This window comes from Phaethon aethereus, assembly GCF_964289735.1.
Source record: "Phaethon aethereus genome assembly, chromosome: 11".
NCBI classification, from domain to species: Eukaryota; Metazoa; Chordata; class Aves; order Phaethontiformes; family Phaethontidae; genus Phaethon; species Phaethon aethereus.
In genome coordinates, this window is record NC_138587.1 from 13,505,330 (window position 1) to 13,517,976 (window position 12,647).

The 12,647-nt window shown below is 37.4% G+C and overlaps 1 protein-coding gene across 1 annotated transcript; it reads left to right on the forward strand.

Moving 5' to 3' along the window:
* Positions 1-1,969: 1,969 nt before the first annotated feature.
* Positions 1,970-10,582, forward strand: SEC61A1 (SEC61 translocon subunit alpha 1; the record flags this gene model as incomplete). Its single annotated transcript, XM_082004433.1, has 9 exons — positions 1,970-2,030; positions 2,873-3,004; positions 3,753-3,862; positions 4,065-4,218; positions 5,037-5,197; positions 5,854-6,051; positions 6,466-6,657; positions 8,280-8,356; positions 9,320-10,582. The coding sequence occupies 9 exons, from the start codon at positions 1,970-1,972 to the stop codon at positions 9,504-9,506; spliced, it is 1,272 nt and encodes a 423-aa protein (XP_081860559.1). The 3' UTR covers positions 9,507-10,582.
* Positions 10,583-12,647: the final 2,065 nt, after the last annotated feature.

Consider the following 12,647-nt stretch of genomic DNA (forward strand, 5'->3'; position numbering starts at 1 on the left):
GGGAGAGGCGGGCTGTCAAGTTGGTGATCGGTCATAACGCTTTCAGTTACACTGGCGGAGTGAGCTATAAACGGTGATCTGCAGCCTGGAAGTAATCCGAGTGAATGGAAGTCTTCAGAGTCTGCTACCTAGAGGAAGAGCTGTTTGAAAAGCATCTTAGTCAGTTGGTATATTACTGTAATTGTAGGAGAGAATCACCATTTGCTTTAAGTTTAAAACCACAGTCCAGGCAATTAATCGTTGGAAATTAAGTAAATAATTTTTATGGACTTGTCTTAAAGTGTTGCAAAACTGACGCTGAAGTTGCTGCCTTCTGAAAAGTGGACAGCCACCAGTTCTTCTGCATCATTGTACGCTTTTTAGTTCAAATCAGTCCAAAATATGTGTGCAGTCTTAGATTTGTCTTAAGAAGTTTAGCATAAACTGTGTTCAAAATCAGATCTCTCTGCTCATAGGAGAACTTGTGACTTTGCCGATACCCTATTCTTTTGTATGCTTATCGTAAGGCTGAGACTTTTCTGATCTAAGAATATGTCCTTTTGACTAGGAGGAGATCATTGCATGAGACTTTAGGTAAAGTAACTTGAATTGTTGCTTATGAACAGTGTGTAAGAATTCTTAAGCAGTGTGGCCCAAAAGTAACACTTGACTTAAAACTACCTTGGGTATTGTATTTCCCAAATATCAGGCTAGGGGAGAAGCTATTATTCAATAAAAGTTCAAGGGTATTGATAAACTCATGCAAAACAATGGGAAGGGTTTTTTTGCTCTGTAAAACTACTCAGTGAAATGAGAGAACTCTTGACATTTTTTTCCTTCTGTTTCCAGTCTGTACTGTACTTACACCATACTAGCTGAATCTCTGTATATTTTGAACAGATAAGAATTTAATTTAAAAAAAACCCCACACAACAACAAACCTTTGTTCTTAACTGGGACTTTTAATATATAAAGTCCATGTCCAAATTAAATTTTACTTGAGCTTTTCCCAATGTTCTTTCTATCTGTGTCTTTTAACACTTTGTCTTTTAACTAATTTCCATACAGTAAAATTTCTTGAAGTAATCAAGCCCTTCTGTGTTATCTTGCCTGAAATTCAAAAGCCAGAACGGAAGGTAAGTTAATAAAATTTTCTTCATAGGTTTGTATTTGTATAATAGAAAACATTTACAGCTTAGTTTGCATCTGTGTGATTTGTTTTTTTTTTTTTCCTGGGGGGAGAATGGCAGTTTTAGGCACAATTGTTTTCAGTGGAGAACTTGTCTAGTACATCCTGTACTGTGGATATGGTTGTACACGAGTATATTTACCGGTAAATGCAATTATGCAGATATGGTTATGCCATAGCAGTAAGCGATGAGATGTTGAAAGCAGTATATATTGGAGTGTAAACTAGAGTAGTTTAAAGTAGCAACTTAAAAATCTTTGCTTCTTAAGTTCTAATCTAAGCTAAGATAACCTTCTCTATACTATTTTTTTTTTCTCACCAAAAGCTCTTTTTTATGAAAATGTAAGACTCGTTTCTGTGTCAGTACTAGAATTACCTTCCATTGGCATAAGCTTGTTTATTTGGATTAAAGTTTCAATAAAGTTTTTTCATCTTCCTTGGCCTTGTATAATATCAAAAGGATGAGTTATTTGCTTTAGGATGTCCTGTGCTTTGTCCCTTCACAAGAAAATCAAGTGTGCTTTAGCTACTATGAAAGTTTGTCTGATTGACTAGGTTTTATCTTCACTGCTTAATCATCTTCTGTTGTTGATTCTTGGGATTTTTTTCCTTTAGATTCAGTTTAAGGAGAAGGTACTATGGACAGCTATCACACTCTTCATCTTCTTAGTATGCTGCCAGGTATGTTTCTTTCTCTTCTTTTTAAGGTAGAGCTGAAATGTCTAAAGAATGTTATGAAATCTCTAATTTAATCCTGTTTTCCTCTGTTGCTTGGAAATGCAGATTCCCTTGTTTGGCATCATGTCATCAGACTCAGCAGATCCATTCTACTGGATGAGAGTGATTTTGGCATCAAATAGAGGTATGGTCAGTCTTTCAGGAGGGCATTTTTTTAGCTTGAAACAAACCATTTTTGGACTCTTCTTATATGGCACTATATTTTAACGAAGATAAAAACTGAAGTAGAGGGGGGAAAGTAATTTTATATATTATATAAAATCATAAACCAGTGTGGCATTAGGAAAAGCACAACTTTGTAGACAAGATGAGTTTATGGTTGGCTGTGTGCAATCTATTATACGTACAAAAATCAAGGAGCATTTTGGAGGGAAAAGGGTTAGGGAAGAGATGGTTCCTAATTACCTGCATTGCTGCTGTTGCGATCTTCTGTATGTATTTCAAGTTTTTTGATTTGTGTTTCAAACAATATTATATGTGTGTTGTGGTTTTTTCTGGGTGACATCTTTGAATCTGTCTCACAGAAGATTAAAATAAGTTTGTGTAAATTTATATACCATGTGGATTATCTATCAGTTTATATCATAATGAGATGTACAACTTGGTGCATTCCTGAGAAAAGTTTGGGTTTTCCTGTTTAAAATTATGAATAATAAAATGACTGATTATCAAAAGCAGAAAGCAAATTCCAACCTTGTTTTACACAGAGTAAATATGTTCTTGACAATAAAAGTCTTTTTCAGCAAACATAATTTTTAAGGTACTGGGGAGTACTGCATTGCTTGTCAGACTGACTTTTAACAAGCTTCTGTTATCATTGAAACCTTTTACATTTATGGGGATTTGGAGTTTTCTATCTTCTCCATCATGATGTAAAGGGTGGAAAAAACAGGCTTTGAACTTCAAAGGTGCCTGGGTATGGTATATCCCATTATTTTCTTTCATTGTTCTTCTTGTGTCTGGCAGGTACGTTGATGGAGCTGGGCATTTCACCTATTGTCACTTCCGGGCTCATCATGCAGCTCTTGGCAGGTGCTAAGATAATTGAAGTTGGTGACACCCCAAAGGACAGAGCTCTCTTCAACGGAGCACAGAAATGTGAGTAACAGCTGATGTTTTAGAGTATCTTACCCTAACAATAGAAGGTGTAAACTTACCATCTGAGAAATGTTGGAAGCAGATACATGGGTTTCTGTCATGTTACGTTTTTGTGTTGTGCTACAGATTTCTGTATTTCGTCAGTCTTTTACTGACTGCTCTCTGACTTGTTAGCTGTTAAGCTTCAGAAGGGTTTGGAAAGGAAAAATATCTCTGCAATTGTCATTGCTGCCATAATCTCACCAGATAAACTAAGAAATATATAGACTGTGGGGACCTAACCTTTGAACTGTGTTGGTCAGTGTTAACCTAAAGAAGTTTATATTGATTAAGATGTTTGTTGTAGTTGTTTTTACCTTGCAGTTTCAAGCATAATTCATTCTCAGCAATAAGAGATCTCTGTGCTCAGTTGGTAAATGACTTTTAAAAAATTTGAGTATCCTTTAGCTATTTGGTGCTGTAGCACACTACTTAATGATCTGTTTACTGGAAAAAAGAATCATAAACCACTAAAGTAATATCTTAACACCCTCAGAGTCTTCAATATCTAAATCAATTGTCAGTAATCAAACCCACTTGCTTCTAAGTGGGTATTTGTTTCTGGAGTGTCTTGTGTGTATTTGTATTTTCAGTGCCAGATTTCAGACAACTTAACTTGTCCTGTGACTTGTGTTCCTTCCCAACTTTCTTCTCTAATTGCCCACTGACATAAATCTCCAAAACAAATACATACTTTTTTCTTCTACAGTGTTTGGAATGATCATTACCATCGGGCAGTCTATTGTCTATGTAATGACTGGAATGTATGGAGACCCATCTGAGATGGGTGCTGGCATCTGTTTGCTTATCACAATTCAGGTAATTTCTAGTCCTCTCTACTCTGAAGGTTCAAAAACTCAGTCTTATGGATGGCCTGCCCCACATGCAGAAAAAAAAGATCAAAGTGTACCTGCTTCCTTATATGTATATATAGTCTTTCCTTATCTTTTAATACAAGTTATTTTTTTAACAAAAACTTAAAAGGATTGGGGCTAATGCTGTATTTCTTTTTTTACTGTAGCTTTTTGTTGCTGGATTGATAGTTCTGCTCTTGGATGAGCTCCTACAGAAGGGATATGGTCTTGGTTCTGGCATCTCTCTCTTCATTGCTACCAATATCTGCGAGACTATTGTGTGGAAAGCATTCAGCCCAACCACGGTGAACACAGGACGAGGTAATATGGCATAGTCAGTTTTCTTTACAAAAATTTTGTACAAAAAGGCAAAATCTTTTTTTTAGTATGTTAAATGGCAAATGCTATTACTGGCATCTTAGCTGTTAGTTGCCATGTAGTGAATCTTACTAATACAGCAAATGCTCCTATGCAAGGTGCAAGTACAAAGACATTTCTTCTTGATTTTGTAGTATCTCACAAGATACTTCCTCAACTTGAATTTCTTACACTGTCTCCGTTAAAACTCTGTAGTGGTAGACTGCCTATTACAGTTGCTGCCCAACATACTGACAAATGTCACCTCTTTCTTTCTGCTCCTTGCATTTCTTACTCTTTGCTCCAAAGACTTTATTCTTCAGACCTGACAAGAGGTGAACTTGTTTGATGCTGTATAATAGAAAACATAAGTGAGGTTATCACATTTGCTGTAGTACAAACAATAACTAGTGTCTCACCATGAATGATACTAGAAAGAATGCTGCCTCTTTATCTTTTTTTCTGGTGGGGAAGAGGAAAGCGGGAAAGAACTTGGTGAATGTCAGTGTTTCTAGAGACCAATAAAGTTATTCCGTTTGATTGTTGGGTTATCATTTAGTTTTTAGGCCCCTACAGGGGTATTTAAAAAAAAATCTTGGAAATAATATAGTTGGCATGAAGGATGACAGTAGTAAAAGTCTGAGAGAATGCTCGAGATGCAAAAGACTTGGAGAAATCCCATTCTGAATCCTGTAGTTCAGAAGTGTGCCTAATGGGACAAAGCACTGAAGTTTGGAGTTCATCGCAGCACACCTAACTTGGGTTTTCTTTTCCTTTCCAAGGCATGGAATTTGAGGGAGCCATCATTGCTCTGTTCCATCTTCTGGCTACTCGCACAGACAAAGTCAGAGCTCTTCGTGAGGCCTTTTACCGTCAGAATCTACCCAACCTTATGAATCTGATTGCCACCATCTTTGTCTTTGCTATTGTAATTTATTTCCAGGTCAGTTGCAATAAAGAGGGCTGTGAAACTGTGTGTGTGGAAGTAGATCTGTAATCTGCTTCCTTCTACAGGAAATTACCTTTTTACTTTCTAATGCCTTCAGAAGACTCATTTTTGTACCTGTAACATCTGGATGTTCATTTAGCCCTAGCTTCCACGTTTCTGTAGCCACACAAAAGACTTGAGACCTACTTCAGTTTCGGGGGCGGGGAACCAACAGACCAAAAACCAGATGAATGCATACATGTAATATTGCCTAACCCAAATGCTATTGCTTTTTGCTGGAAAATACTTTGAAGTCTTTAAGCCTGTGTGTCTCTTTCTATGGTCTTCAGCATTTTGCTGCAACAAACGGTAAGTTGTAATGTTTCTTTTCCTGGATGCTATGTTCAGTCTTCTTGAAAGTTCAGATTTCTTCTGATATCTACATCTTTCATACCTTCTCATATGTGTGTGTTTAGACAACCCTGCAGGCTTCCAGGCCCTTTACAGAAGAGTTCGCATGGATAGCCCTCTGGGTGGATCATGTGTACTTGCACAAAATGATTGCACGTGTTTTTTCTGTTGCAGTCAAGGCCTTGCACTTGCAGTTTATGACTTGTGGTATGGGTTCATGTCCAGATATAATGGGGGACGTTCTTTTGAAAACTTTTCAGGGCTTCAGAGTGGATCTTCCTATCAAATCTGCTCGCTACCGTGGCCAGTACAACACCTACCCTATCAAGCTGTTCTATACTTCCAACATTCCCATTATTCTTCAGTCTGCGCTGGTGTCAAACTTGTACGTCATCTCCCAGATGCTTTCTGCTCGCTTCAGTGGCAACTTGCTGGTTAGCCTGCTGGGCACTTGGTCTGTGAGTATTCTTTCTAATCTTGCATACAGCTTTATGAGAACACCATTCATGGTTGAAGAGATGGTGTCTCTAAATATTAGAATAAGGCACTTCTACAGGTGGTTATGTACACTGAAACTTCTAAACTAGTAATTTGTTTAAATTAATGATAGAGTGTGAGACCTCAAAGAGTGTAGCTGTTGGGTCTCCATTTACCTTTACCTTGGGCTGTTCTTTGCTGTCCTAGGTATTATTGCTGTTCCTTACTGTATTCCATTTCCACTTCAGAAACTGCCTGTGATAGTATAGTTGAATCTTTGTGTGTTGCTGTAGTGGTAATGATACACAGCGACATGAAGGTGATATAAACGCAGGCTTAGCTTAATGGAAAAGACGTAGTGAGAAAGTTGGTGACTGCTTGCTTCCTTCTTCTAGGACACGTCATCTGGAGGCCCTGCTCGTGCTTATCCAGTTGGTGGACTTTGTTATTATTTATCACCTCCAGAGTCCTTTTCTTCAGTGTTGGAAGACCCTGTACATGCAGTAGTTTATATTGTATTTATGTTGGGCTCCTGTGCTTTCTTCTCCAAGACGTGGATTGAAGTCTCTGGCTCCTCTGCCAAAGATGTAAGTTTAAAATATAAATTAAGTAAGCTTACGTGGTGAAAACAGATGGGCTGTTGTAGGAATAAGACTGACTTTCTTCTGAAAAAGCTATGATGCTGGTCATCTCCTTGGTAATATTTATCATTCCTATAAACAGTGCCTATGTCTTTCTTGTAAGTGGGGAAGATGAGGGCAGAATGGGGGTAACTTTTTTCCCTGTTTACTGCTTTTTCAAAAACAGCAGCAACAAAACTTAAATAATTGCTTTCACTGGCATCAGGAAACTTTGAACATTGCTATGTGACATCTGATCAGTCTGAGGGCAGGCAAGGTAACAGGAAAGGTAGAAACTCTTTTGGTGCCAAATGACAGATGCACCATGTGCAAGGCAGTGCATTACCACTTAAGAACTTGCAGGTAAAGCTTCAATGCCCATGTCTGGCATAGAGAGTTCTTAACTTCTTTTGGGGGAAGATTAACTAGAGATTGTTATTTTTAACTTGAGAGCACTGGTAACACAGAATATAGTGCAGTGCATTAATGTACCTGAGCCTAGCTTCTCAAAATTTCTGTTTGCTAGAGGATATTTGGTATTCAGCAACTGTATAATTCTGAAATTGGAGTTGGAAGACAAGATGGAAAATAGTTGTCATCGTGGTATGTTTGTATTATGTGTTTTTTGGGTAGGAAATCAAGTTTGGCAGCCATATGGAATGGTTTAATCCATTCTTTAACAAATATGTAATAGTTGCACAGCTACAGTAACAGCATGAGCACTCTCTTGTTTTGGACTTGCATCTAGCTGCTTGTTGTCGGGCATGCAGGGAGGCACTTGCAGCCATGTATAGCCAGATTTTTATTTCAGTATAAACCGGCATACAGCTTTTAACACTTTAATATACTTTCCTGATACTGAATAAAATTATTTTAAGTTCATGTAAACAAGGTCAGAAATAAAAATTGATAAATTGTTACTTAAATGTTCACTATATAGTGGAAAACTGGTAGCTTAATAATATGAAAATGTGTTTTCTCAGTATGTTAGATTCAGTGACAAGCACCTTCAGAAGTTCCCCTGCTAGAGTTTCATTCCTCTCAGTTGTTAGTAAAATGTTTGCAGGGCTCTATTGTAACCCTGTACAATTGCAGAAATCCAATTTAAGAATAGTGTTCCAAGAAGGGATTCTTTCTAAGTCAAATAGTTTCTAATGTGGCCCCACAAATAGTTAGCTCAACTGAATGTGGGAAACTGAAATGGAGTGGACACCTCATAGGATGGTTTTGCTAACATCTAAACCCTAACCAGGAGAAGGGTAGGTGGCAAAACAGGAATTGAATGGTGTGTATGAGAGCCAACCAGTTTCCAGAGTTTCTTTTTCTCAATAGGACCAGAATTATACAAAAAGCTTTGTGTAATTGACGGTGTGGAAAAGTGCCTGTGACTGTAATCTGTCTGAAGTTAAAAATACCGGATATTTTAAACTCAGATGACTAATAGAAAAAACCAAAACAATACCAAAAAAAATCCCAAACCCACCATCATTTTACTGAAATGTCTTGCCTCTGTTTTCCTGTAGTGCTAAGTTCCGTGGCCTTGGCAAATGACACTAAACTTACTTGCTCTGTTCCTTGATTCAATACAGGTTGCCAAACAATTGAAAGAACAACAAATGGTAATGCGAGGCCACAGAGAAACTTCAATGGTACATGAACTAAACAGGTGAGCTACACATTTCACAGGCTATTTATGCAAATTGTTATGGGGAAATGCATGGCAAATTTTGGTTTGATTTCCGTTTTCTAGATCCTAGAACACAGATATTCTTTCAGCTTCAATGTTACATGCATGAGACAGAGAATATTGTTTCATTAATGGAAAGACTTGTGCAGTACAGCATATTCTTGCTTTATAATTAGAGAATGTGCCTTCAATTCTGGAGCTTGTATTTTCCTGTTTTTGGGGGTTTTTTTTCATTTTTATACTTTTTATATGATAGCTAATAATTAGCATTTGAGTGTACTACTTCAAACTGACACACAAGTATTTTTTTGCTGTAATTTTTAATGTCTTGTTATGTCTTGAGTACTGTTTTCATGCAGACCTTGCTTCTGAAGCAAGTAGTTATTTAAATCTATTAGATGCAGAGGTAGGCAGGGGTTGGTCTCTCTACGTTTTCTAATTGCAGGGTAGGACGTATGCACCCTTCATGTTACAGAAATGTTATCATAACTTTAGATTTCAGTCATCTGCAAATGATTGGAAGAGCTAGTAGCCATAAGCTTAATCTCTGTGCTTAATTGCATGGTAGACTGTAATACGTTCTCTTCTCAGCTTAGCATTTTTTCCCTCCGGTCACATTGAGCATTTATTTCCTTACCTAGTGTACTGTCACTATTGCATGTTCCTTATCTTGGACTGTAGACCCATGAGAGAAGAGAGTATTCTGCCATTGACTTTTTCCCATTCATGTAGTTTTCATTCTTGGGTTTTTTTTAACCACCTGGTTAGATTATCCTTGTAGTGTTCTTTCTGTTCTCAGCGGGATTGGTTTTCTAGGAAACAAACCCACCTGTGATTTAGATACTTTCCATAGATCCCATATACCACTAACCCTGGTATATTTGTTAATATCCTGAGCAAACCCTAATGGCACCTTTTCTATGCCCGTTTTGTGTTTTACAGGTACATCCCTACCGCTGCTGCATTTGGTGGTCTCTGTATTGGTGCCCTCTCTGTGTTGGCAGATTTCCTTGGGGCAATTGGGTCTGGAACTGGAATTCTGCTCGCTGTCACTATCATTTATCAGTACTTCGAAATTTTTGTAAAGGAACAGAGTGAAGTTGGCAGTATGGGAGCTCTTCTTTTCTAAACCTAGCTTCTCATGGACCCAGGAAAGAGGGGAGGAACATTCTCAAAATATAGCCAGGCAGGTGAAAAGAAGTAACATAAACTTGATAATGTCATTCTATAGGAACACATATTTTAATAATGTTTCCAAAGCGCATTCCCTTATGTTCAAACTTTTCTAGCATACTGTTTGCATTTTATAAATTGATGAGGAAAAATGTGCAAAAAAAATTTTTTTTAAGAAAATTGTTTTGTAATTATGTTTTAGGAGAATCAGCTTTCTGAATTGGATTTAGTTCAATGACTTGAAATTTTTTTTGAGCCCCTTTCTAATTTAGTATACCTGAAGCCTTTGCAGGTTTTAATAAATGTTTAAGTGAATCTTTGGAAGGGATTTTTTTTTTTTTCCATTTAACTTGTTTTTGCAGCTCCTTTGCAGTAGTGATGAGAAAAATATCTCCCTCTAATGCTCAAGTTCCATAATTATGGTTGTAAGCACAAACAGTGTTTAATATGTTCAGTTTTGTGTTTGGGTTTTTTTTTCAGTATGGCAGATTTAGAAGGCAGTTGTTTCTTTTTACTAAATGATATCTCTAATTCCATATGTTTTGTCTTGTACTTACTATGCTAGACCTTGTCAGATGTCGAAAATTGGCTTGAGACTGTTGTCAAGTTTCTGTATAAGATAGGAATGTGTTCTTTCCCACCACCCCTCTTCCGTAAGCAGAAAACTCAGGTCAATCTAGATTTTGCCAGAGTCTGTGCCTAAGAGTTGCAACTTTGAAACTTGGTCATATCGGCAGCTTTGTAAAACCTTCTAATTAGCTTTCATTGCCATTAGTGGTAGTACTTCTAGTTCTGATGCTAGCTGAAAGAAATGGATGTTACGGTTGCTTAGATGCCAGTCTGCTTGTGCTCTTTGCTAAAGCTAAGTTTCCCTCATGGATAATAAATTCTGGTCTTGTAGCAATTGGGATGTTACCTGACTACTCATATCTTCTGAATTTTGAGTCTTGTTACCACCAAGAAGTGTGAAAAGAATGTATGTTACTTGTCTTTTTCTATAGAACTAGATATGAGACCCTTGTCAGATAACTCTTGGAAGTTGCTTATGTAGAAGGCTTTTCCATGCTGTAATCTCACTGACTTGAATTGTGCGTAGAAAAGTACTTTTTCAGAAGGTATTGGGACTCCTCCTTTTTTTGAAGAGCACACCTTCAAATTGGAGAGGTTACAGTAAAAGGTTTTAATGGACCAGAATAATACTTAATTTTCCCTTTTCATTTAGATTGTCAATACTAATCAGGTGCCTAGGACCAAATGCAAATATTTGTGTACAAGTCTTGTAAATACACTTTTCCTCAATCAGTATTGGACAACACGGAAACCAGAATGAGGACTGACAATGTTGGAATGTTTCTCTACACTGCATCAACATGCCTTCTGTGCATTTTTGTGTGTTGGGCTGACAGTATATGAATTACTGTTTCTGCTTGGAGTGAAGGGACCCTGTTACGTACCCAAGGAGCACAGATGACATCCAGCAGTCCTTGTTAATGCACTGAGCTCAAATACCAAATGCGTGAGAAATCCGCAAATTTGGAATGAGATACACCTATCAATAAAAGTGAAACTCCTGGGGTGATGATCACAATTGGAAAAGGAGCAAAAGTATTGGGATAAAGTGTCTGTGAAATGCTCACTACCAACCCTTCACTATTGCTTCATACTATGTTCAGTAATATTTCTGTCTTTTGTAAAGTACTAGTATGCCACAGCACAATTTTGGTCTGAAATAAGGGACAGTTAAAAAGTGACTTTAAAAGGAGAGGGAAGGAGCGTGGTGTGGTGATTCTAGTTTGGGGATGATTATTTTTTTTTTGTTGCTGTTTTTCCAGGGAGCCCAACACAAATTTTGTTTTGAAATAAAAAGGACTCCACTTTTGGGCATGCAGCTCTGGCTGGGCTGGAGCTGTACTTGTATTTTTGGTCATATCGTCTGAACTGGTTGCAGTTTAGACTGTTGGCTCTTCAGTGTCTAAGCAGCACTTGTTCTATGCATCTGTATTTTTGTTGTCTAGTGGTGAAGTCTTTTATCAAGCAGCTATGTCCTCGAAGCAGGACCTGCTGATCATATGGTGGATGTTCACAAAAAGAAATAATGCCTAAACAATCTGCTTTATAATGAAATAAAGTACATCTTTGGAGCTAATGCTTGGCTTTTGGTGCTTTGAATACTGTTAAAAGTCTAACATTTGTAGAATAACTTTACCTGCCTATGAGACTGTGAAAATGATCCCTCTCAAAACAGCTGTCAGTGTAAAATAAAGAAAAATTGTATTTGCTCCAAGGTCTTCTCTCAACAATAGGTTGCCAAAAGAATAGAACCTTAACCATTCCCCTTTTCTCTTCCAGAAGAGTTGCAGTTCAAAAGGCATTGCACGAGTGAGTAGTGGGAGAGTGAGATAATGATGCATCAGTTTAACAAAAAAATGTATTCCCACATGAAATACAGTGCCCATCTTTTTGTAGCATGATAGTATCAACAGGATATTAATTGAAACAGCAAAACTCAACGCTGATGATATTCCTAATATTGTTTTGCCCTCTGAGTTTTTAAACTTAACTTGGAGTAAGGAAAAATTTTATCTTTCTCCTGAATGGAAATATACTAGTACTTAAAAGCAAATTTCTTTAAAATACTGGTTGTGGATGCAAGAAGTTTGGCCAAGATTTTGGTTGTGTATGAAGTCCTTTTAAAAAACAACTTGATTTCTCCATTGCTGTTAAATTTCTCCCCAGGAAACTTGCATTAATGACTGAGGTTGCTGTAGATATGTTATCACACATATGATCACAGAAGTAACTGAAGTCACTGTAGATGTGATGAGTTACCCCCAGGACAGCTAGGTGAAATACCAACACCAAGGCAAAGTCTGAGATCCTCTTTCTGCTGGTAGTATTTTAAGTGGAAAATTCTTTGCACAGCCTTTTCTTCTGCACTGTAGATTTCACGTGAAAACTCGTGCCAGAGCCTTTTGGTGTTTGATTTCTGACCCCGTCACCATTATTCAGAAAGCCTTAAAAAGCATCTGGTTTATTCTAGTTCACTTATTCCTAGGGCCTATCTCTGTGTAAAGTTGAGATGGCAAAAGGACTTTTT